Genomic DNA, 22,959 nt, shown 5'->3' on the forward strand with positions numbered 1-22,959 from the left:
TTTGAATGCTGAGTAATATTCCATGGTGTATATGTACCACATCTTCTTGATCCAGTCATCTATTTTTGGGCATTTGGGTTGTTTCCAAAGCTTAGCTATTGTAAATAGTGCTGCTATAAACATAGGGGTGCAGGTGTTCTTTGGAATTGATGTTTCTGTGTCCTTTGGGTAAATACCTAGTAGTGGAATTGCTGGATCATATGGAAGCTCTATGTTTAGTAGGTCCAGAAATCTCCACACAGCTCTCCATAGTGGTTGGACCAGTTTGCACTCCCACCAACAGTGCAGAAGAGTTCCTTTTTCTCCACACCCTCGCCAACATTTGTTGTTGCTAGTTTTTTTAATATGTGCCATTCTCACTGGTGTAAGATGGTATCTCATGGTAGTTTTGATTTGCATTTCCCTGATTACAAGTGATGTTGAATATTTTTTCATATGCCTCTTGGCCATTTGCATTTCTTCTTCAGAGAAGTTTCTTTTTAGCTCTTCTGCCCATTTTTTGACTGGGTTATTTTCTTTGTTGTTGTTGAGTCTCATCAGCTCTTTGCAGATTTTTGTGATCAGTCCTTTATCATTAGTGTTGTGTGCAAAAATGTTCTCCCAGTTGGTGGGGTTTCTCTTTGTTTTTGTTATTGTCTCTTTTGCTGTGCAGAAGCTCTTTAATTTGATGTAGTCCCAGCTGTTTATCTTTGCCTTCACTATCACTGCTTTGGGTGATGTGTCTGTAAAGATGTCTTTGATGTGCAGATCACGTAGTGTTTCGCCTATATTTCCTTCTATATATTTTATGGTATCATGTCTTATGTCTAGTTCTTTAATCCATTTTGAGTTATTTTTGTGTATGGTGTGAGGTAGTGGTCAAGCTTCATTCTTTTGCATGTAGCAACCCAGTTTTCCCAGCACCATTTATTGAACAAACTTTCTTTGCTCCAATGCATAGTCTTTGCTCCTTTGTCAAAGATTAGTTGACCATAAATCTGTGGGTTTATTTCTGGATTTTCTATTCGATTTCATTGGTCTGTATGTCTGTTCTTGTTCCAGTACCATGCAGTTTTGATGATTATGGCTTTGTAGTATAGTTTGAAGTCTGGGAGTGTGATGCCTCCATTCCCTTCTTTTTTTTTCAGGAGAGCTTTGGCTATTCGGGGTTTTTTGTGGTTCCATATGAATTTCATCAATAATTGTTCTATTTCTTTGAAGAATGACATTGCAATTTTTATGGGAATAGCATTGAATCTGTATATTGCTTTTGGTAGGATGGCCATTTTAATAATGTTTATTCTTCCAATCCATGAGCAGGGGATGTCTTTCCATTTCTTTGTGTCTTCTTCTATTTCTTTTAACAGTGTTTTATAGTTTTCTTTGTATAGGTCCTTTACCTCTTTTGTTAGATTTATTCCCAAATATTTGATTTTTTTTTTTGTTTCAATAATAAAAGGGATGGTTTTTTTGATTTCTTCTTCTTCAGATTTATTGTTTGTGTATAGGAAGGCTACTGACTTTTGCGTGTTGATTTTGTATCCTGCCACTTTACTGAATGGATTGATTAGTCATATTAGGTTTTCTGTGGAGTTTTTGGAGTTCTCTATGTATATTGTCATATCATCTGCAAATAGTGATAATTTGACTTCTTCTTTTCCTATTTGGAGTCCTTGGATGTCTTTCTCTTGTCTTATTGCTCTGGCTAGGACTTCCAGTATTATATTGAAAAGCAGTGGTGAGAGTGGACAGCCTTGTCTTGTTCCAGATCTTAATGGAAATGCTTTCAGCTTTTCACCATTGAGAATGATACTGGCTGTTGGCTTGTCGTATATGGCCTTTATGATGTTGAGGTATGTTCCTTGTATCCCAAGAATTTCAAGGGCTTTTATCATGAATGGGTGTTGCACTTTGTCGAAAGCTTTCTCGGCATCTAATGATATTATCATATGGTTTTTGTATTTCTTTTTGTTGATGTGTTGGATAACGTTGATTGATTTTCGGATGTTAAACCATCCTTGTGTCCCTGGAATGAATCCTACTTGGTCGTGGTGAATTACGTTATGGATACATTGTTGGATTCTGATAGCTAAAATTTTATTGAGGATTTTTGCATCAGTGTTCATTAGGGACATTGGCCTGTAGTTTTCCTTTTTTGCGTTGTCCTTGTTCGGTTTTGGTATTAGTGTAATGTTGGCTTCATAGAACGTGTTTGGTATTGTCCCTTCCTTCTCAATTTTTTGGAAGAGTTTGTGAAGGATAGGCACTAATTCATCTCTGAATGTTTGGTAGAATTCATTTGTAAATCCAACAGGTCCTGGGCTTTTGCTTTTGGGGAGGTTTTTGATTACCATTTCAATTTCGCTGCTTGTAATTGGTCTGTTTAGGTGTTCTATTTCTTCTTTCTCTAGCTTTGGGTGATTGTAGAGTTGTAGGAATTTGTCCATCTCCTCTAGATTGTTGAACTTGTTTCCATATAACTGTTCATAGTAGTTACTGATTATTCTTTTGATTTCTGCTGTGTCCATTGTGATTTCTCCTCTTTCATTTGTGATCCTGTTTATTTGTGCTTTCTCCCTTTTTTCCTTTGTGAGCCTGGCTAGGGGTTTGTCTATTTTATTGATTTTTTTCAAAGAACCAGCTCTTGGTTTCATTGATCTTTTGGATTGTATTTTTAGTTTCAATTTCATTTATTTCTGCTTTGGTTTTTATTATTTCTTTTCTTCTACTGGTTTTGGGGTTTTTTTGTTGTTCTTTTTCTAGATCTTTGAGCTTCGAGATTAGGTTGTTTCTTTGAGTTCTTTCTTGTTTCTTGATGTGAGCTTCTATTGCTATATATTTTCCTCTTATTACTGCTTTTGCTGCATCCCATACATTTAGGATATTGGTGTCCTCCTTGTCATTCAATTCAAAGAATTTTTTAATTTCTTCTTTGATCTCCTCATTAGTCCAGTGGTCTTCCAGTAGTGTGGTTTTTAATTTCCATGAGGTAGGAAAGTTCCTTGCCTTCCTTTTATGGTTTATTTCTAGTTTGATGCCTTCATGGTCAGAAAAGGTGGTTGGTATGATTTCAATCTTTGTGTATCTGTTGATGTTTGTCTTGTGCCCCAGTATGTGATCGATCCTGGAGAATGATCCGTGTGCACTTGAGAAAAATGTGTACTCCATTTTTTTTTGGGGTTTAGCGTTCTATAGATGTCTGTTAAGCCCAAATGCTCTAGGTCCTTATTTAGAGCTTTAGTTTCTTTACTTATTTTTTGTCTTGTTGATCTATCCATTGTTGATAGTGGTGTGTTGAAGTCTCCCACTACGTATGTGTTTTCTCTGATGTCTGTTTTCAGAGAGGACAACAGTTGTCTGATATATTTTGGTGCTCCTTTGTTTGGTGAGTATATGTTAATGAGTGTTATTTCTTCTTGAAGTATTGTCCCCTTGATCATAATGTAGTGACCATTGGGGTCTCTTTATTTTTTTGAGTTTGAAGTCTGTTTTATCTGATAAAAGTATAGCTGTTCCTGCTTTCTTTTTTGGTCCATTTGCTTGTAGGATTGTTTTCCATCCTTTAACTTTGAGCCTGTTTTTATCTTTTGTAGCTAAATGTGTTTCCTGGAGACAGCAAAAGGTTGGGTTTTGTTTCTTAATCCAGGCTGCAACTCTGTGTCTTTTTTTTGAAGAGTTTAGTCCATTTACATTTAGAGTTAATATTGATATGTTAGCATCTGTATTTGGCATTTTGTTTGTCTTTCCTTTGATTTTATTTATTTATTCTTTTAATAACTTTTTTTTTTTTTGGCCTTCTTTCGTTGTTATTCGTCCCTCTGAGGTTCTGGCTTTAGGATTCCTTGTAGCATTTTTTGGAGTGGGGGTTTAGTCGTAATGAAATTCCAGAGTTTCTGTTTGTCTGGGAAGGTCCTTATTCTTTCTTCATAGAGGAAGGAGAGCTTTGCGGGATAGAGTGTTCTTGGTTGGCATCTGTTTTCTTGGAGTCTGTTTGTTGTAGAGCAACCCCGATACAAAACGGGGTGCCTGACTGTGGGTCCTCACCCGCGCGCTTAAAAGGACTTATCAATGCTCTACTGCAGGCACACGTGAAAGGTTAATAAAAGGTTTATTTACAAGGGAAGGGGAAATGAGGAAATGCACAGCTCTGGGAGAAAAGCGGGAGACAAAGTTTTAAATGAGTCCTACCCGATCCGCTGATCAGGAACCCCAAAATGGCGCTCTGAGAGCTGGCCGCCAGCCAGGAGCGGTGAAGCCGGGAGGCGAGCGATCGCGAGCCAGAGAGAGCCCTAGGCCCACGTGTTTGGTTTTTTATATCCAACCTGGCTGCCCAACTCCACCCTCAGGTCCCAGCCACCCTCCCCTTGGTGGTGATGGGATTTGTCTTCCCCAATGTCCTGATGGTTTTAGTCTGGAGTGGGGGTGGAGTCCACAAAGCCTGTATGGGATTAACTCAGGACATCACTTCCCCCTAACATGTTGACTATGTCCCTCCACTCTCTCCTTGCCCGTAGTGTTTCTTCAGAGAAGTCCGATGTCAGCCTGATTGGTTTTCCTTTGAATGTTATCTGTTTCTTCCCTCTTGTCAGCTTCATTATTTTTTCCTTGTCCTGGATTCTTGGGAGCTTTACTATTATGTGTCTTGCTGTATTTTTCCTTTCGTCGTGGAAGTTTGGTGTTCTTCTTGATTCTTGTATATCAATTTTCAGCTCCTTCTTCACATTTGGGAAGTTCTCTTCATTTATCTCCTGGAATATTTTCTCTGTTCCTACATCTCTCTCCTCTCCTTCTGGAATTCCTATAACTCTTATATTTCCTTTCCTCATGGAGTCAGATAGTTCCCGAAGTCTTTCTTCGTTCTTTTTCCTTCGTACTTCTCTTTTCTTTTCTGTTTTGGTTCTTTTTATTTCTGTGTCTTCAAGAGTACTTACTCGTTCTTCCATTTCATCTATTCTGCTTTCATTGCTTTTCCCAGAGTTCTTTAGTTCCTCCATTAATTCTTTGATCTCCTGTGTTTCTTTTGCTTCCCTCTTTACAGACTCAATTTCATTCTTCTGATCGTTGATTATTTTTCTCATATCATTGTTTTCCTTTATGACTTCTGTCAGTTTTTTAATCACAGCAATTTTAAATTCTCTTTCTGGAAGTCTCAGAAGTTCTTCCAAGTTTCTGTCATTGTAATCTGGAGGGTGGTTTTCTTTTTGTGGTGTGCTTTTTTCCTGAGGAGTTGTTAGGTTACGTGTGGTTCTTCTACTCCCTACTGTCTGTTTTCTAATTTGTCGTATGCACTGGGACACTGTGTTGCTTGGACTGGCCGGCATCTTGGGTGAACTTCTCCGCTCCCCTCTGGTTCCTCCAGGAGCCATCTCTGGCTTCTGGGGGAGCTTTCTGCTAGTTTCAGGCAGTCTTTACTGAAGAAATGTCCCTGTTCTAAAATGGCGACGCGGGACTCAGTCCCTGTGCTTCTGGTCTCAGGCACACTCTTCTGCACTTTGTGCCCCGGGTCTCAGTTCCAAAGCCCTCAGGTCCAGGACGCGGGCTATAGCCCAGTTCAGTGGTGCGGAAATGGCGCCTTTTGCACCCCGCTCCCGTGCCTGGGCGCCTGGTTCCTGCTTACTCAGTGAAGGACTTTCACCCCAGTGAGGGCCTCCGCACATCTCCCCGCAAGCCTAGGTCGCAGGCGCGGGGACCTGGGCAGCCGGGATCCTGCTTTTCCGCGCAAGCTTACCGGCCAGCCCGGGGCTGTGTGCGCGACTCCAGAGTCTCTTTGTTCTTCTCTAATGGCGCCTGGAGCCGTTTGCTCACCGCTGCGGCGAATCCTGCAGGGTTCTCCACAGCTCCCGTTCACAGGGTGTGGTGGCTGCAATAGTTCCTTTCCACTCACAGTCCCGCTTGATGCGTCGTTTGTTCTTGTTGGTCGTTTTAGTGTGTTTTTTTCCTCCTCTCTACCGGTCGGAGAGTGCCGACTCTGTGGGTGGGAGAGGGGAGCAGGGTTCTGCGTTTTCCTCCCTTCTAGTCCTCTTTTATGGCCACTTTCTTCTTCGGGTAGTTTGCTGGAGTCACCCGTTTATCTTCCGTGTCCCAGTTCTCACTGGGACCTGCCGCTTTTCCTCCCTATTAACTTTTTTTAATGGGAGATCTTACTCGCAGCGTCTCCTCGCCGCCATGTTGCTCCGCCCTCTCTATGTTACTTCTTAAAGGTAATCTGTGAATAAATTTTTTTCATAGTACTTTCAAAATAGGATTCTGTTATATTTTCCCCACAAAGTTTTGAATTTGATGTGGTGAAAATTGTATTTCAAAATTGCTTTATTTCACTAAAGTAAAAAATTTGCCATTTGTAAATTGGGTTTTAAATAATGATAGTCAGTGTAATTTGGCTATAGCTAATTTGATACTTACTAATTATTAGAATATAGTATCATACTGTGCTGATCCAGAGAGGGTTTATAAAATACTGGGCTTTTGGTCCCCACTTAGCAGACTTGTATAATGTCCTGTTCTTAATTTTCTCTCTGTTTTAGAATGAAAGAATGCTTAGTGAAGGTAATTCTACTAGTCTTAATCGTATATGATCTAATATTTTTTCTTCCATTTAAGAGTATCAAAACTTATTTAGAAAATGACATGACTTTGACGTGACTGATCTAGTAATTAGGTATTTTAACTACTTAAATTTGTATTTTTAGTTATTTGACTTATTGACATTATGGAGGAAATGGCTATATATCTCACAAATTCCATGGTTCTCAACTCTGGGTACATATATAGAATCACTTTGGAATTTAAAATTTTCTAGTGCCCAGAGCTTCATCCCAAACCAATTAATCTGTCCTACTTTAAGCCCAGTCTCTTGGGTTTACCTGATCCCAATTCCCAGCATCTGTGGATCTATCTGTCAGCTGAAAGGCTCCCAAACATAAATACCATCTGTCTAAGAAACTGGGTGTCTCTGCTTAACTGAATACCCTAGTTTGAAAGTGAGAGTCTTCAGATCCTCTTTTGCTGTTTCAGCCTTACCCCACACCTCTTCACCCTCCCCCCGCCCATTCCTTTGAGCCCTCGGACTTAAAGCCCATTCTCTGTAATCTTGTCTCTAGTTCTTTGGTGTCTCCAAGATTCTACAGTTGAGGGCTTTATCCACCTACCCACGTTTTAGGAAATAAAATTCACAAATATTTAGGGAAATGCTCTCCCATGACCCAAGTCTTGGGCTATAACTGGCAAAATGGCTTGAGATTGGAGACTTTCCAAAATGAAACTCATAATATATAACCAGAAGTTGCCATAGTGAGAAAAAATGTAAATCAAGATAAATGAATTTTGTGATCTCTCAAAGGTGGGATGCAAAGAATACAATATAGGCCCAGCATTAAAGAATTATAAAAATCTATAAAAGTCTTAGGAAAACTTCACTATGTAAACTGAACTGTTGACAAATGCTAAGACCAACAAAAGGAGTTTCTAAAGATATTTTCATAGCAAGAGCAAACACTTATTATTGGGTTGTTGGGAAAGTCATGATGCGTTTTTGCATAGAAAACATAGAAAAAATATGTCATGACTTTTCCGACACACCAATACATGGAATCAGTGATTGTAGCAGAGTAAAAGAAGAAGCTGTATCCCATTCTTCCTTTTTATTTTTCATCAAACAAGAAAAGATCAAAGGAAAATAATCCCTGATGATACAGAAGTAAAACATAATATAGGTAAGGGGGTTGATTATACAGGAATACCCAGTAGCCTTAGCTGGAAGTTTTGTTGTTCATATAAATGATCTTTTGTAGATACGGAGACATCATTCTGATAAGTAATGTTTGAATAACTGTGCAAGAGAGCAGACGTGGTGTGAAAGTGGACATACGCAGAGGGAAAAGGAAGAAGTGGATTCTGCCTTCCAAAATGTGATAAACTTGGTGTTGATGAGGCACAGGATTTTAGGATGTTACTAAAACTTATTTTAAATCACAGGCAGTAGTGAACATAAGAAGCTATTATAGATTTTTTAAGCAAAAATGCCAGAACAACTTCATTTTTCCTAGAGGAACAAAAGACAGTAGATAAAGTATTATACCTTGTTGAACAGGATGGAGAAATGTGGGCAAGTAGTGCAGTCAGGCAGATGTGTAACTAAACCATTGTAGAACTAGAGTATTGGGGTGATTCATGATATCATGAAATGTCACATACTATCTTTTAGCAGAGTGTGACAGCTATTCTATTATTATTATTATTAAAATAATTGTCAATGACTTGGATAGAAGCATAGATTTGATGATTAAATGGAAAAAGAGTATGAGATTGGGGAAGGAAGTAGTTATATGGAGTGAAGGCAGCATCTAAAATGATCTCTACTGACTGAAATGATGTACCAAGCCTAACAAGATGAATTATAATGACAGACACATTTGTATAGCTCCTTGTGGTTTACAAAGCATTTTCACATCCCTTATGTCATCTGATTTTCAGAAGAACCCAGAGATAGAGATAGGCAGAGCTAGTGGTATGCATTATTCCTGTTTTACAGAACAAAACATGGGAACTCTTAAATAGTAATTGACCCAAAATCACATTTTCTTTGTTGTTTTGGTGGTGTTGATCAGTTTATGGTGTGTGTCTTTTGTCTTTACTTTTTCTCAAAATGAATTCTAGCTTTATCTTTGAGAACAATGGTCAGCTCTTAGTGAATGTCTTATGCCTTTTTTTGTCTGTATGTTTCACAGCTGTATTGTATAATTAACACATGATAAATTGCATGTAAAGTGTACAACTTGACTAGTTCTGATATATGTGTATATTTGGGAAACTATCACCACAATCAAAAAGAGAAAGTATTAAGTTCAGTTTTGTTGTGTACCTTTGTAATTTATCCCTTTTTTTCCTTCTCTTTCCTTCCTACTCACATGCTCAGTTAACCACTGTTGTGCTTACTGTCATCATAGGTTAGTTTGCATTATCTAGTAGAATTTTATATAGATAGAATCACACAATATTCTTTCTTGCCTTTTTAGTATAAAATTTTTTTAAGATTTATTGATATCATTGCATGTATTAAGTTTGCTTATTTGTTTTGTTTTGCTCGGTAATGTTTCATTACATAGCTATGCTACAATTTGCTTATCCATTTGCCCAATAATACATTTCTGGAATGTTTCCAGTTTTTGACTATTACAAATCAAGCTGCTGTAAGATGTCTTATATAGGTCTTTGTTTAAACATGTCTTCAGTTCTCTTGGCTAAATAACTACTGTGGAGCACTGCTACATTTGATAGCTTACCTCTTTTTTTTTTTTTTTTTTTTTTGGCATAGAAGAGCTTGGGCGTAGGCCCCGAGGTTGCGGGGGTGTGAGGATTCACCAGAGACAGAGCGGGGAGCAGAACGGGCAGATTTAGTGAAATACACTGCTAAGAGGAGCAGTGGGTGAGACAGAAAGAGGTCTGCTGAGCCTTATGTGGATTAAGTCCCTGCCTGGGGATCATCAGGCTGGTAGCACTGAGACTTAACCCTTGGGTCACCAGGGAGGTGCTGATAGTTTACTTTTCAAGAAATTATTAAACTTTTCTAAAGTGACTTTGCAGTTTCTATTCCTGATGGCATTGTGTAAGAGTTCCCCTTATTGCTCCCCATAATGCCTAGCTCTTGATATGGTCAGTCTTTAATTTTAGCCATTCCAGTGGATATGTACTGGTGTCTCGTTGGTTTTTAATTTGTATTTCTCTAATGACTAGTCAAATTGGTGGTATTTTTGTGTGTATTCATGTATTTTCTCTTGATGAAAATGGTATCAATTATGAATTAATGGAATCAATATTAGTAATATTTGGGGCTCCAGGTCATGTAGCCAGATAAATAAGTTGGCTATAATGGTGAAAGATAAAGGATATGCTGAAAGCTTGACAGATAAAAGTGAAGGAAAAGGGGCTATAGCAGAGACAGCATGGAAGCATTAAAAAAAGGAACTGTAGAAGATAGGATACTTGCATTTAGATCAATTATTATATTTTAATGCATATTCTTTCCTTATTTATGTTAATGTATATCTTGCAAAATTTTAGCCTATAGAACTTACAATATTTTCTTTGGTGATCAAAGTGTTTAAATATTGTGTCCATTTTATTTCTTTTTATTAATGTTATTTTAATTTAATTTACAGGTGGCCGTTTGTTGCATCTGTTTTTTTGTTATTCTTCCTCTAAATCTTGTTGGTACAATACTTGGCCGAAATTTGTCAGGTCAGCCCAACTTTCCTTGTCGTGTCAATGCAGTGCCTCGTCCCATACCAGAGAAAAAATGGTAAAAAGAATGTTAAATCTTATGTGATTTTTGCTTATATAAGTTCTTAAGGATAAAATATATATATATGTATATATGTATTATGTAAGTGTATATATATCTATATAGCTTTAGAATTGACATGTATTTTTTAAGGGTAACTATTTTAAGTTTGAACTTAAGAATTTATTGTTTTTCATCTAACCTAAGTTAAGAGTAGTAATAATTTGTATCATTGTTTCACTTTGCAGATATTGATGGTATTTACAGATATGTCAAATGCTTTGATAAGTGTACTAGATTGTAGAGATGGGTGGGAACTAAGGCTGCAACAATTTTATTACTACAACCTGTAGGCCAAATTTCACCTTCTGCCCGTTTTGTAAATAAGGTTTCATTGGAATATAGCCAGGCTTCTGTTGGCATATTGTCTGTGACTGCTTTTACACTGCAACATCAGAGTTCAGTGGTTGGCAGAGACCACACCACCTTCAAAACCTGAAGTTTACACTCAGTTTATCTGAGTGTTTATGGAAAAAGTTTGCCAATTACTGGCTTATAATTTCATTTTCCTTTCCAGATGTTTTATTATTTAAACAAAGTTGATGCCCATTTATAATCACACTTACTCTGTCAATTGAGAGATGAATTTGGGTTGCAGCCAGTTATAATTTATTAACTTAGGTTCTTTATCTTTACTTCTGGTTAGTACAGAATCTCCCAAATTCATGTCTGTTATGGTATGCACAAAATGTGTTCTTGAAGGCCTCCCCTAATTTAAGATTAATCCTGACAAAGAATGATGAGTATTTGTGTATAACAGCTGAAGAGATAAGTAGAAGTGTAGTTCAACCAGATGGCTTTGAAATTCATGATGTATTTTAATTTGAAATCGTTTGTATTTTTTTTTCTAATTTTCAACATAAAGTGAGCTAATATTTTTATATTTTTAATTTTTGTAATTCAAATTTAAAATGTGAACTCATGCATTTATATTGCCTTTTCATATTAGTGAGCTCATTATTTTTGTGTTGATATATGTTATTCTGCATTCTTTATTTTCCTAATTCTTCATAACAGGCAAAAATAAAACAATGTTATTGTACATTTATTACATTCCCCATCTTCTCATAATAGCTGTGCAACAGACTCTGCCTACTCATACCAAGGAATATATATTAAAAAGTCTGTTATAGATATTTTACCACAACATAAAATGCAGTTTATCTTCAGGTACATTTCAAATAGTCTTGTATTCTTGGAGGTATATAGGCAGTTGGAGAAGTGAAGACTGAAATGAAGACAGACTTAGGAATTGTCTGTGTACCTATTTTCTTAGGTTTGTGGTTATGAGAACTTTAGTTTTTTAAAATTATTTTTTCAAATCAAGATTATCTTTCCCATTATTGGGAAAGTGAGGAAGAGGAAAGAACAATGCATGAGCTTGCCGGTGTCCATGGGTCACATTTAGGTGTAAGAATGTGTGTATCTTCATTTTCTTTATGTATTCACATTGGAACCAAACTCTGAATAATAGATCTGGCTGTCACTGACTGTCAGGATGGGCAGTCATACCTCTGTGGGTCTTGGCCACTTGTAAAATGAGGAAAGAAGACTAGACTAAATGATGTTTAAGTTTTTTTTTTCCCCAACTCTCAATTTCTTTGATTTTCTTCTAAGTTTTTTAGTGCTTTCCAGAGATATTAATGTAGTATCTTTTATATACTGGGCACCGGTAATACCTAGATGAATAGCTTCTTCCTGATAGGGCTTATACTTCAGTGAGGTATGTCATGGCTCTAATTGGACAGTTACGGTGGGTGTGGAAAGCACCATGATGGAGTGATCATCAAAGAGAATGAAAGCATGGGAGAAGGACCTCTCTCTCCCTAGGGGTTTCTCCTAGGGGGAAATTTTATAGAGAGAATACTTGAGTCAATGTTTGTAAAAGTATAAGATGAGAGACGGCATTTCAGATAAAGAATTACTAGTTGTAGTTAGTATTTGTGAAGTAAAATGAGGTTTGAATTTTATTTTTTTATTCATCCTTTGGCTCCATTATAACTCAGAAGTCATAATATTCTTAATACCTATATCACAGGAAAAGAAATTACCAGACCAAGGAAAGAGTGAGAAAAGAGATGGCAAGGCTACAATTTGGAAAACATTTCAGATAGGTGTCTCAAAACATAATTTCAATAACTAAAATATCTATAAAGTCTTTGAAGGTATGGAGAGGTGTGGAATATGTGCAAACACTTCCTTGAGTTCTGCCAGTGACGACACTGTGTATTTCCCAGATTCTTATTTTAGGCTGGAAAAAATTCATTTATAACATAGCTAATTTTGAAATTCTCTTTGGATTTTAGTTTTTCTTTTTTACTGGTTTGTTTCTATCCTTTTGGTTATTTTAAATACCAAGCACTTGCCCTTTGTTATCAGAATTCATATAATATGAAAATCATATGAGAAGTTAACTACTAATCTTAATATTTTCCAGGTTCATGGAGCCTGCAGTTATTGTTTGCCTAGGAGGAATTTTACCCTTCGGCTCAATCTTTATTGAAATGTAAGTTTGGGCAATGTATTTATGTTTACAGGGATTTAGCTGTAGTAAGAATTTATGAATTAGAGTAGGTATAGATTCATCAGATGAAAAGACATCTAGCAGATTTAGTCTGTAAATTCCATAGCTTACAGAAGGAGGTCTTTGTATCTATTTAAAAGTAGTTTTCTGTTCTCAAATATTTATGTGAAGTGTAGACTTTTTGTATTATGTTCTAGACCTTTCTCAACTAACAGGAGAGATTAGATATCAAAGAATTCATGCTGTAAACCGGCCTTTGATCACATTTGCATGAAATAAGGAATTACTGGATTTTCATTGTATTTTTAAAATATTTGAAGGTCCTTGGAACTAAGTAAGCTGTAAGTCAGTCGACCCTGACAGCTTTTCATGCGTTGTCCCTTCCTAGGTCTCCTTTCATGGAGGCTTATAGCATGCTGGGAAGTGTTTGTGTGTGTTTGAGATGGAAGGTGTGCCACTTTGTACCCAGTTACCGTGCTTTATATCTGCATCCTTGCTCATCACTTCAAAATATAAATCTTTCTTTTCTTAGCACTGTGTCCCAGTTTTTCTTGATGGAAATACACTAGCATTTTAGGCAAGACAGTTTCTTTGTATGGAACTTTCTGAAGAATTGTGGTCACGTACCTTGAAACATGTGGTCCCTGTGAAATGCTTGTCATTGTAATTACTCAGAGTTCCCTTCATGTTTCCAGATGCCCTACTTTTTGTTCTTTTCTGTATAGTGAACACCTTTGTAACAAGCATGATTGGATCTCATAGATGGTTAATTGAAAAAGTTGGCTCATGCAAGGGAATTTTGAAAAAAGATACATAACATTTTATCTTAAATTAAGACAACTAAAGGTACATCCTTCATGCCTTCACTGTTGGTTTTTTTAATTCAGAGCCAAGGTCTTTTCATTGATTAGTATTTAATTAGTGTTTCCATAAATTTTCCTTTGACATTTGTAACACATATTTGTGTCTCAGCCTTTCTAAACCGAAACAAAAAGACCTACTTGTAGAATTCTAAGTTCAAAGTCCTCCTAGATTTCTTTATTTCAACTCTTAGTCTTTCATAATCATCTTACCTGCTTCTAATCTTACAATTTTTCAGTAATTCACCTTATTGAATTTCTTAAAACATTCAACATGATTTTTATAGAAACCACACATTTTCCCCTCACATTTCTTGGTTTATGTAACATTTAATAAAATAGTCTAATTACACTAACACGTCAACTGACATAGATTTGTCTCTTGGTCATCTGCCAGCTGTGAGTCCACTGTGGGCACTAGTAGCCACCTTAGAGTGACTGAAGTCTGTGGCACTCAGCTCGTAGCTTAACAAAGTCAGTCAGAAATTTCTGTACTTCTACTAGTCTGATACTAGTCTGATACTGCTTGTACCCTCACCCTGACTTGACCACTGACTATTTTTCCCTCCTACCCTTATCCTCATTACCTCTTGATTATATGTCTTCCTGCTTTCTCAGGTTCTCCATTCCATTAGATAGCCTCTTTGCTATATCTTTATCTTCTCTGTTTTGCTCACCCTAAAATCCATTCACCTCTTGGTAGAGACACAGTAGTCTTTTTTAAAGTGTTGGACTGTTATGCCACTTTTTTACTAAAAATTTCTCATTTTCATGAGATAAGAGCTACAATGTAGCCACTAAGGACCTCCATAATATGCAATTTGGTGCTGTTTGTGTCTCCAGTCTTTGAAGTTGTAGCCCCATAGAACTGACCTTTTCAAAATATCCTTAGTTTTTAAAAAATTCCTTTATTTGTAAGTCTTTGTTATGCCTGTGTCTTATCCTTTCTGTGTTCTTGCTCTCTCTGCCCCTCCCCCATATACCTTACTACAATTTTTATCAGTAATCATCTTTCCTCCAAAGCCTCACCAACCAAACCAATAAAATGCTGCACTTAGGTACCTTGATACAGCACAAGTCACATTGTATCATGACTGCCTATTTACTGATGTTCCCCCCACTAAACTAATTTCTAGTCTCTAGTCATTTTGCTACCCTGATATATGGTAGACTCTGTAAGTATCTATTAAATGACTAATGACTAAAAGGTGAGCAAGGAAAGAAGGGAACATGAAAAAAAAAAGGCTAAAATCCTTTTCTAATTTAAGGACAAGTAAGGGAATAAAATCCTTTTCTAATTTAAGGAAAAGTAAGGGAATTAGAGTCAAGGGTCTTTTCCTTAGTGTAAAATCTTAATTCCCTTTCACGTCTTCTGAAAAGAGCATGAGACTTCTTTTATTTTCCTACTTTTATATTTATTACCCCATCAAACCTAATTTTTTTTATTTAATAAGGTTTTTCATAAAATACAAAGTACAGTGCCTCCCTGGTGGTGCAGGAGTTAAAGTCTCAGTGCTATCAAGCTATCACCAGCTACTGCAGCGTGAGTTCGATCCCCAGCCAAGGGAGCTGACGCAGCAGACCTCTCCTGTCTCTGCTGCTGCTGCCCTCAGCAGTGTATCTCAGTAGATCTGCCTGTTCTGCTCCCTAGTCTGTCTCGGGTGAATCCTCCTCTCACCCCACACCCCCACACACCTCTGCCCTACCCCCCAGTTCTTATATGCATAAATAAATAAAAAAGAAATAAATCTAAAAAATATATAGAGTACCTAATGTGTCTACAAAAAGGGAAAAAATGAGGGAATTGACATTATTTTGCAAATATTTTTATCTGTCTTGTTTTTGCTTTTCCATATTTTACTCCTTTAAATTTCTGATTTGTTGTTTGCTTCAAGATGAGTGCTTTATTAAAGAATCTGTTCTTGAACAGTTATCCAAGAAAATATCTTGGAGAGAATTTTAGAGAATTTAATGCATGGGAAAAGTTAAGGGAACTAGTTGGAAGTTACTTGAAAAACAAATACTGAGATTTAAGTGAGAAAAAAGTGAGAATTAAGATGTAATTGAGATACATCATGAGCTGGATAAGCTTAAAGAGTAGACTAGGAAACTCTGTTTTCATTGTGTTTTGTGTAGGTATTTCATCTTCACGTCCTTCTGGGCATATAAGATCTATTATGTCTATGGCTTCATGATGCTGGTGCTGGTCATCCTGTGCATAGTGACCGTCTGTGTGACCATTGTGTGCACATACTTTCTACTAAATGCAGAGGATTATAGATGGTAAGTAGTACTTGTGGGAAGAACCTTTGGGGACTTTAAATAAAATTAATACTTTTAAATAAAATTCTACTTGAAGTGTGTTGAATGGACAAAAACATCTATAGAGAAATTTTGCTACTTAAAATAGAGGATTTTTTTTAGTTATAAAAATGAAGATTTTAGAGGAAAAACAGTAATAGGAAAAAAATTTTGTAGTAAGGAGGATCACTATTAGAAAAAATTTTTACAAAGTGCTTGATAATGGAAAGAATTTTATGAAAGGAAGCATTGCTCTATTGTAAACACACGGACACACATTACCTCAGAAAAGGGTAATGGTTTATTTAAGGTTGCTTATAACAGAGAATCTGACAAAATCCAGACTCTTTCCTTCTAACTCTTAGTCTCTCTGTTGATATATTTAAATGCTATATACATACACGTGTTTTTTAAAATACAGAATTTTAAAGGATGTTTTTATAAAATTCTTTGCTGTAAAATCTTTGTTTTAATGCCATTCATTCAATAGCTACCTTTCTTCCCCCCCCCCCCCCAGGCAATGGACAAGTTTTCTCTCTGCTGCATCAACTGCAATCTATGTTTACATGTATTCCTTTTACTACTATTTTTTCAAAACAAAGTAAGTCAAGACACTTTCTCAGAACAGCTTTTCATTTTGTATTCAGGAAACTAAATTAGTCATTTAAATACTGGAATTTAAGGCTTTATGTTGAAAGTAAAAATGGATCCACTATATAGTCATTTTGTTTTATTTCAGGATGTATGGCTTATTTCAAACATCATTTTACTTTGGATACATGGCAGTATTTAGCACAGCCTTGGGGATAATGTGTGGTAAGTATTGAAATTCTTGGAGTACCATGAGTAAATCTTTGAATGTTTCAGAATCAAAAAATACAGTAATTGGGAATTATAAAATTGTATTCTGTTGTTAAATCAGCAACGCCAAAATAACTAGAGTCCAGTTTCAGTCCTTTTAAATATTCCTTAAAACCTGATTTACCACCTTGTTGATTTCCTTTATTTCTGTTACTAATTATTCTATATGGTATTGTCCCACATTGCACCATAATTAGGCTCTCATTTATGTTGAGAATTGGCTTTTTTTTTTTTTAAAGATTTATTTATTTATTTATTTATTTATGCAAGCACTGGGTACAGTCAGAAGCGCTCGGAAGGGTGAGAGAATTCACCAGAGCCAGAGTGGGGAACAGAACAGGCAGACTGACGAAGTACACTGCTAAGGGGAGCAGCGGGCGTGGCAGGAGAGGTCTGTGCGCCATGTGGGACCCTTGCCGGCGGCCGGGGATTGAACTGGCGCTGCAGAGGCTGTGGGCAGCTTCGCAGCCCAGCACTCAACCGCTGCGCCACCAGGGAGGCCCTAGAATTGGCATTTTTTTAAGGCCTCAGTTCATCAGGAAAGTTAATAATGTAAAGAGGTTGAGGTGTTGACGCAATGATTTCTGTTCTGAAGTTTATTGGACGGTTCATGGAGGTAACGGTGTCTGGGAAGTAGTGGTTTACTGGTTGTGAGTATACACTTGGGTGTCTGCAGAGGGGCTTAGGTTCTGGCTGTGCTACATACATATTTTGGAGTTAATCTCATTTTCTCATTTTTAAAATAGGGATATATTTTCAGGGTTGTTATTTGTAATAGTGTCATGTATCCAAAGCACACTAAATATAATGCCAAATCTGTGATTAAATGGTAAGAACTAGTCAGTTTTGTGGGAGACAAGATGGAAAATGGAAAGAGCTGGGACTTTTAGGGTCAGTCATCCTAGGCATGAATGCTGTTACTTAATAGCTATGTTTGTATGGCCAAATTATTAACCTTAATTCCTCAGTGTTTTCATTTTCAAAACAGAAGTAACATCTGCCTCATAGGGTTGTAATAAGAATTCAGTGGTTGAATGGGAGTAAATAGCAGGTGTTCAGTGAGTGGTGGCCACTGTTGTTTTTTTATTGATAAGGCTAAAGGCTTTCTTGGTCCTACTTCTGTTCTGGAATTGTTAAATATCAGAATCTACTTTGTTCGCATGCACCATGTATGTGCTTATGTGTGAGCATACACACAAGTGAGATCGACTGTAAATGAGTGAAACTAGTTATTCAAGCTACAAGGAAGGACAGTTCTCTATATTGTGGTCACATGTTTTATTTATAGCTGTTGTGGTAACATTTTCCTCTGATAGTTAGCCAACTTTGACAGAAAGTTGACTAGTAGCTGAAGCTGTGTCACATGGAAACATTCTTAGATATCCCTGAGCGATCAGAAGTTTCTTTTAGTGTTATTGGCCATCCTTCCTTAAGAATATTGCTCATTGAACTACTCTTTTTTTAAATTTGAGATCTTTCTTGATTATCACCAGCATTTGGTGAGGCATAGAATCATGTCATTAGCAGAGGGTTAATTTTTTTTTTTTTTTAACTATTTCTATATGTGATCTTAGGAAGATTTAGAGTGGTGATATTTTGACATTTACAATGAAAATGGAATGAATCTAGTTAGATTTCTTTTTGAGTGCTTCTCCTGGTGAAATTTCTTTTTACTGCCTGAGAATCTTGGCACATTTACCGTTCCCTGCCATCCTGGCAATATCCCAGCTTTTATACCTTAATGGATTTCTATGCCTTCAGTGCTAATCCAGTTTTTAGGGAGGAATGGGAAACATTCAGACTGCAGTTGGTTGAAATACAAAAATTATACATACCTATCAAGTAATATTGCTATAATGCTTTTTTTAGTAATGGAAAGAAAAATATTTGAATTTTTTTCGATGTAGGGAAAAAATGACTATTTTAAGGTGGCAAGTAATTAGACTGTTATCTCTATGTTTTGAGCATAACATTTTACTTTTAAGGAAATTAAGTTTAAAATTATATGTCTTACTCCCAAGACATTTACTTTTTTAGAGTCTTCAGTATCCTTTTTATAATTTATAGAGTTTTTTTATAAAATCGTTTTTATAATCTTATTCTGAGGTACTCATAAAATTAGGAAAAATTGGGCCTCCCCGGTGGCGCAGCGGTTGAGCACTGGGTTGCGAAGCTGCCCGCAGCCTCTACAGCGCCGGTTCGATCCCCAGCTGCTCCCCGGCCACCGGAGGAGGGTCCCACTTGGCGCGCAGACCTCTCCTGCCGCCCGCTGCTCCCCTCAGCAGTGTACTTCGGTCCTTCTGCCTGCTCTGTTCCCTGCTCTGGCTCTGGTGAATTCTCTCACCCTCCCGCGCTTCTGACTGTACCCAGTGCTTGTATGTATGTATGTATCAATCAATCAATAAATAAATCTTTAAAAAAAAATTAGGAAAAATTATTCTCTAGGTTGAAAATGTTGTGCTCTTAAGTATATCTCTACCCAAAGGGGAGCAATTTTTTTTTTAATCTGGAAAATTGGATTTGGTTATTGTACTAATGTTATATTATGCCAGTTAAATTTTTGCTTCTAGTTAAAGTTGTATAGCTATTTTGTGTTCTAAGAATTCAGGGTTATTTTTAAAAAACTGAATATTTTCCTTATCTTATAAGAATTTGTGTTAGAACTATTTTTAGATGATTTATCATTACTTTAAAATGTAATATAATTATTTCATAATATGGAATGTCTGTTCATTGCAGAAATGGTGGAGAATAAGTTTACTCTGTTGTTTTGTTGTTTGGCTTTATTTTTGTTGTTTGACAATTTTTAATTATATGAGTATTAATTATGGGAAATTTTCAAATATATGCAAAAACAGGGGCAGTGATACATACATATATAGTGACCTACCCCATGTTTCTACCACACCTAACATCAATAATGGTTAAGTTATGATCAATTTTGTCTTATTTATATTCCCACTTCTCTTTTATGCTGACTTGAATCTCAGATCTCCTATGAGTATAAATTTCAGTGTGTGAGCATGTGTGCATGTATGTATAGTTTATATTATGTAATTATGTAATAAATTTGACCTATAATACTGTTTTAGTACATGTATATATACAGGGTAAGTATAATTACCCAAATATTCAGTTATTATACACATTGACCCTGGTCATTCTCACTTTTCTTTTAATAGTTTGTTTACATCGAGATGTGATTAAGTTCCATGCATTGCTTTGTTAAATGTCTCTATTTTTATCTTTTGATATTTTCTCCTTTCCCTTGCACTTTAAGAAACATTTTTGTTGGTTTTTAAATTTCTGTGGTTCCCACATAATGGACTTTGCTGATACCTGAGGTGTCATTTATTATTTCTTCATGTGCTTTTCCTTTGTATTTCTTGTAAAGTTGGTAGTTAGACCTAGTGACTTGATCATAATTAAAATATTTACCCAGGTAGTTTGTAAACTTTAATCAGGAGACACTCAATGTCTGGTTGTCTTACTTTTTTGTAGACTAGCAGCCATTGATTGTTATTGGCTAATATAACTTACTAGTAATTCAAATACTCTAACTCTGTTGTTTCTTTTATATTTAATCATATAAGGGGGACTTCCTTTTATCATCTGTTTAGTTGCCTTGAGATATGTAGTTCATAAAAGCATTATAGAATTATTTCTTTCCTTGTACATACCAATTTGGTGAATAAAAGTTCAAAATTGATCATTTAGGTGTCATTGAAGATTTACTCTTAAACTTTTAATAATATTGGGCTACATGGTTAACTCCTAAACCCAATGGTGAATCTTTTTGTGGCTGATATGATGAGTAGTCTTGTTCTAAAGATTTAGTGATATTTGCAGTAAAGAAATATCCAGGTTATTCATTCTTTCCTGCATGTGCCATGCACATCCTTACCATGTGCCACTCTTAGGCATTGGAGGTAGATACTTAATTTAAGGTGTTTTGAATCTCATATGAGGCTAATTATTAAAAACATTTCAAAATTTCTGACCTACCTAATTAACTGTCTCTCTTGTCCATTCCCTCAAATGTGAGCCACATAGAGTCTATAATTTAAATATAAAAAAGAAACCATCACAAAATGCCTCTTCTCTAGAACATCAGATGACATTGAGCCATGGTACTCTGACCTTTTCCGAGAGAATCTCCGGTCACTTTTTACTTACTTATCCATAAGGTATCGTGTGGTTTAGGGAGCATATAAATATTATTTTAATGGCCTTGTATAGTATGTGCTCAAATTTTAAATAAGACATGTTTTTTCATTTAACAAATTTTGTCATCATCAAATTATTCTTATGAGATATATTTTAATGCATGTGGTTATGATCATACAAATAATAATCAATGCTTAATTCTAAAAATATTACATCAGGTCAGTGTTGGTATGTGACAGTAGGTGATTTGCAAAAACAGTTTTAGTAATATCAAAGGAAATACTAACATAAAGACTTTGTCTTGGAAAAGAAATGTCAGTCTAGAACAGTGGGCTTTGTGTTTGTAAATGATGAATACTATTCTGTATACATGTTTCAGAACATCTTATTTTATCTTTACAGGAGCAATTGGTTACATGGGAACAAGTGCCTTTGTCCGAAAAATCTATACTAATGTGAAAATTGACTAGAGACCCAAGAAAATCTGGAACTTCGGATCAAAATAGGGGTGGAACTTGCACAGCATAAAAAGAGCAAGAAGAGATTTGGGCTTTAACACTGGGTATTCTGTGGGTCTCTCTTTCGTGGATGACTTAAAGTAACATCTATTTCCATTGATCCTAGGTTCTTAGTGACTGCTTTCTCCAACTGTTCACAGCAAATGCTTGGATTTTATGCAGTAGGCATTACTACAGTACATGGCTAATCTTCCCAAAAACTAGCTCATTAAAAATGAAATAGACCAGCTCTCTTCAGTGAAGAGGACAAATAGTTTATTTAAAGCATTTGTTCAAATAAAATTAAGAGGGGGAAACGCGGATGCTAAAATTACATGACTAGAAATCTTCCTGGCACTTAGTGTTTCTACGGTATTGAAAAATGATGTTCCAGAAAGATTACTGTTTTCTCTTATTTTTATTGCCATTGTTAATCTGTTGTGGGACATTTTTATATATTGAATCTGGGTTCTTTTTTGACCTGCTTTTTTTCTCCCAACTCAACTGCATCCCTTTTTTTTGAAAGTGAAAATTAAAAAATCAATCCTGCATGTAATATATCTGCTGTCATCTTAGTTGGACCAACTTTATTTATCTTAAAACTATTCAGTTAATCTTAATTTCATCCAAAGAAGATACAGTCTGAAGATAGAGGAGTACTCTCTACAATTAAATTTACTGTACAGTTAGAAAGCAAAGTGTTAAATGGAGAAGATATTTGTTTCTATTAAACATTTTGAGATTTAGATAAACTACATTTTAACTGAATGTCTAAAGTGATTATCCCTCCCCCCTCTCCCCACATTAGTCTTACATCTTTTTTGGGTTTGAATGAAGGTTTTACATAAGAAATTATTAAAAACAAGGGGTGGGTGGGTAATAAATGTATATAACATTAAATAATGTAACGTAGGTATAGATTCCCAAATGCATTTGGATGTACAGATTGACTACAGAGTGCTTTTTTCTGATGATGATTGGTGTAGAAATGTGTGAATTTGGGTGGCTTTTTACATCTTGCCTACCACTGCATGAAACATTGGGGTTTCTTCAAAATGTGTGTCATATTTCTTTTGGGAGGGGGGATTGTTTTCTGTTTCTTCTCTGGGACTTCCACAGGAGCTAAATTTGTAATTTAGAAACATTTAATTTTGTTAATCCTGTCTGGGGCACTTAAATAACATCTAAAGCATTACTGCTTTAGAATGTTAAAATAAAATTTCCTGACCAAATTGTTTTGTGAATATAGATGTGTTTGCAATTTAAAGATATCTTTTTAAAAAGGCAATATTACTGAATGCAATTTTTAAAAATATACTTATAAACTATACTTTTCTAATACAGGGAAAATGCCCACTTTCAAATCCCCAAACTTGCTTACATCTAGATTGTCCAGTACAGTCACCAAGTGAATGACAAGTCCTTTGAATG

General features: G+C 36.0%; 1 protein-coding gene across 1 annotated transcript in view; it reads left to right on the plus strand.

Moving 5' to 3' along the window:
• Positions 1 to 21,501, plus strand: part of TM9SF3 (transmembrane 9 superfamily member 3) — a gene marked incomplete at both ends in the record, with an annotated part of 56,616 nt that extends 35,115 nt beyond the window's left edge. The window contains 6 exons of the mRNA XM_084244661.1: positions 10,137 to 10,276; positions 12,756 to 12,824; positions 15,839 to 15,985; positions 16,521 to 16,604; positions 16,743 to 16,819; positions 21,434 to 21,501. Of these exons, the coding sequence (XP_084100787.1) occupies positions 10,137 to 10,276; positions 12,756 to 12,824; positions 15,839 to 15,985; positions 16,521 to 16,604; positions 16,743 to 16,819; positions 21,434 to 21,501 (585 nt within the window). The remainder of the gene's footprint in view (positions 1 to 10,136; positions 10,277 to 12,755; positions 12,825 to 15,838; positions 15,986 to 16,520; positions 16,605 to 16,742; positions 16,820 to 21,433) is intronic.
• Between the last annotated feature and the right edge of the window lie 1,458 nt (positions 21,502 to 22,959).

The sequence above is a fragment of the Talpa europaea genome (assembly GCF_964194135.1).
Source record: "Talpa europaea genome assembly, chromosome: 10".
NCBI classification, from domain to species: Eukaryota; Metazoa; Chordata; class Mammalia; order Eulipotyphla; family Talpidae; genus Talpa; species Talpa europaea.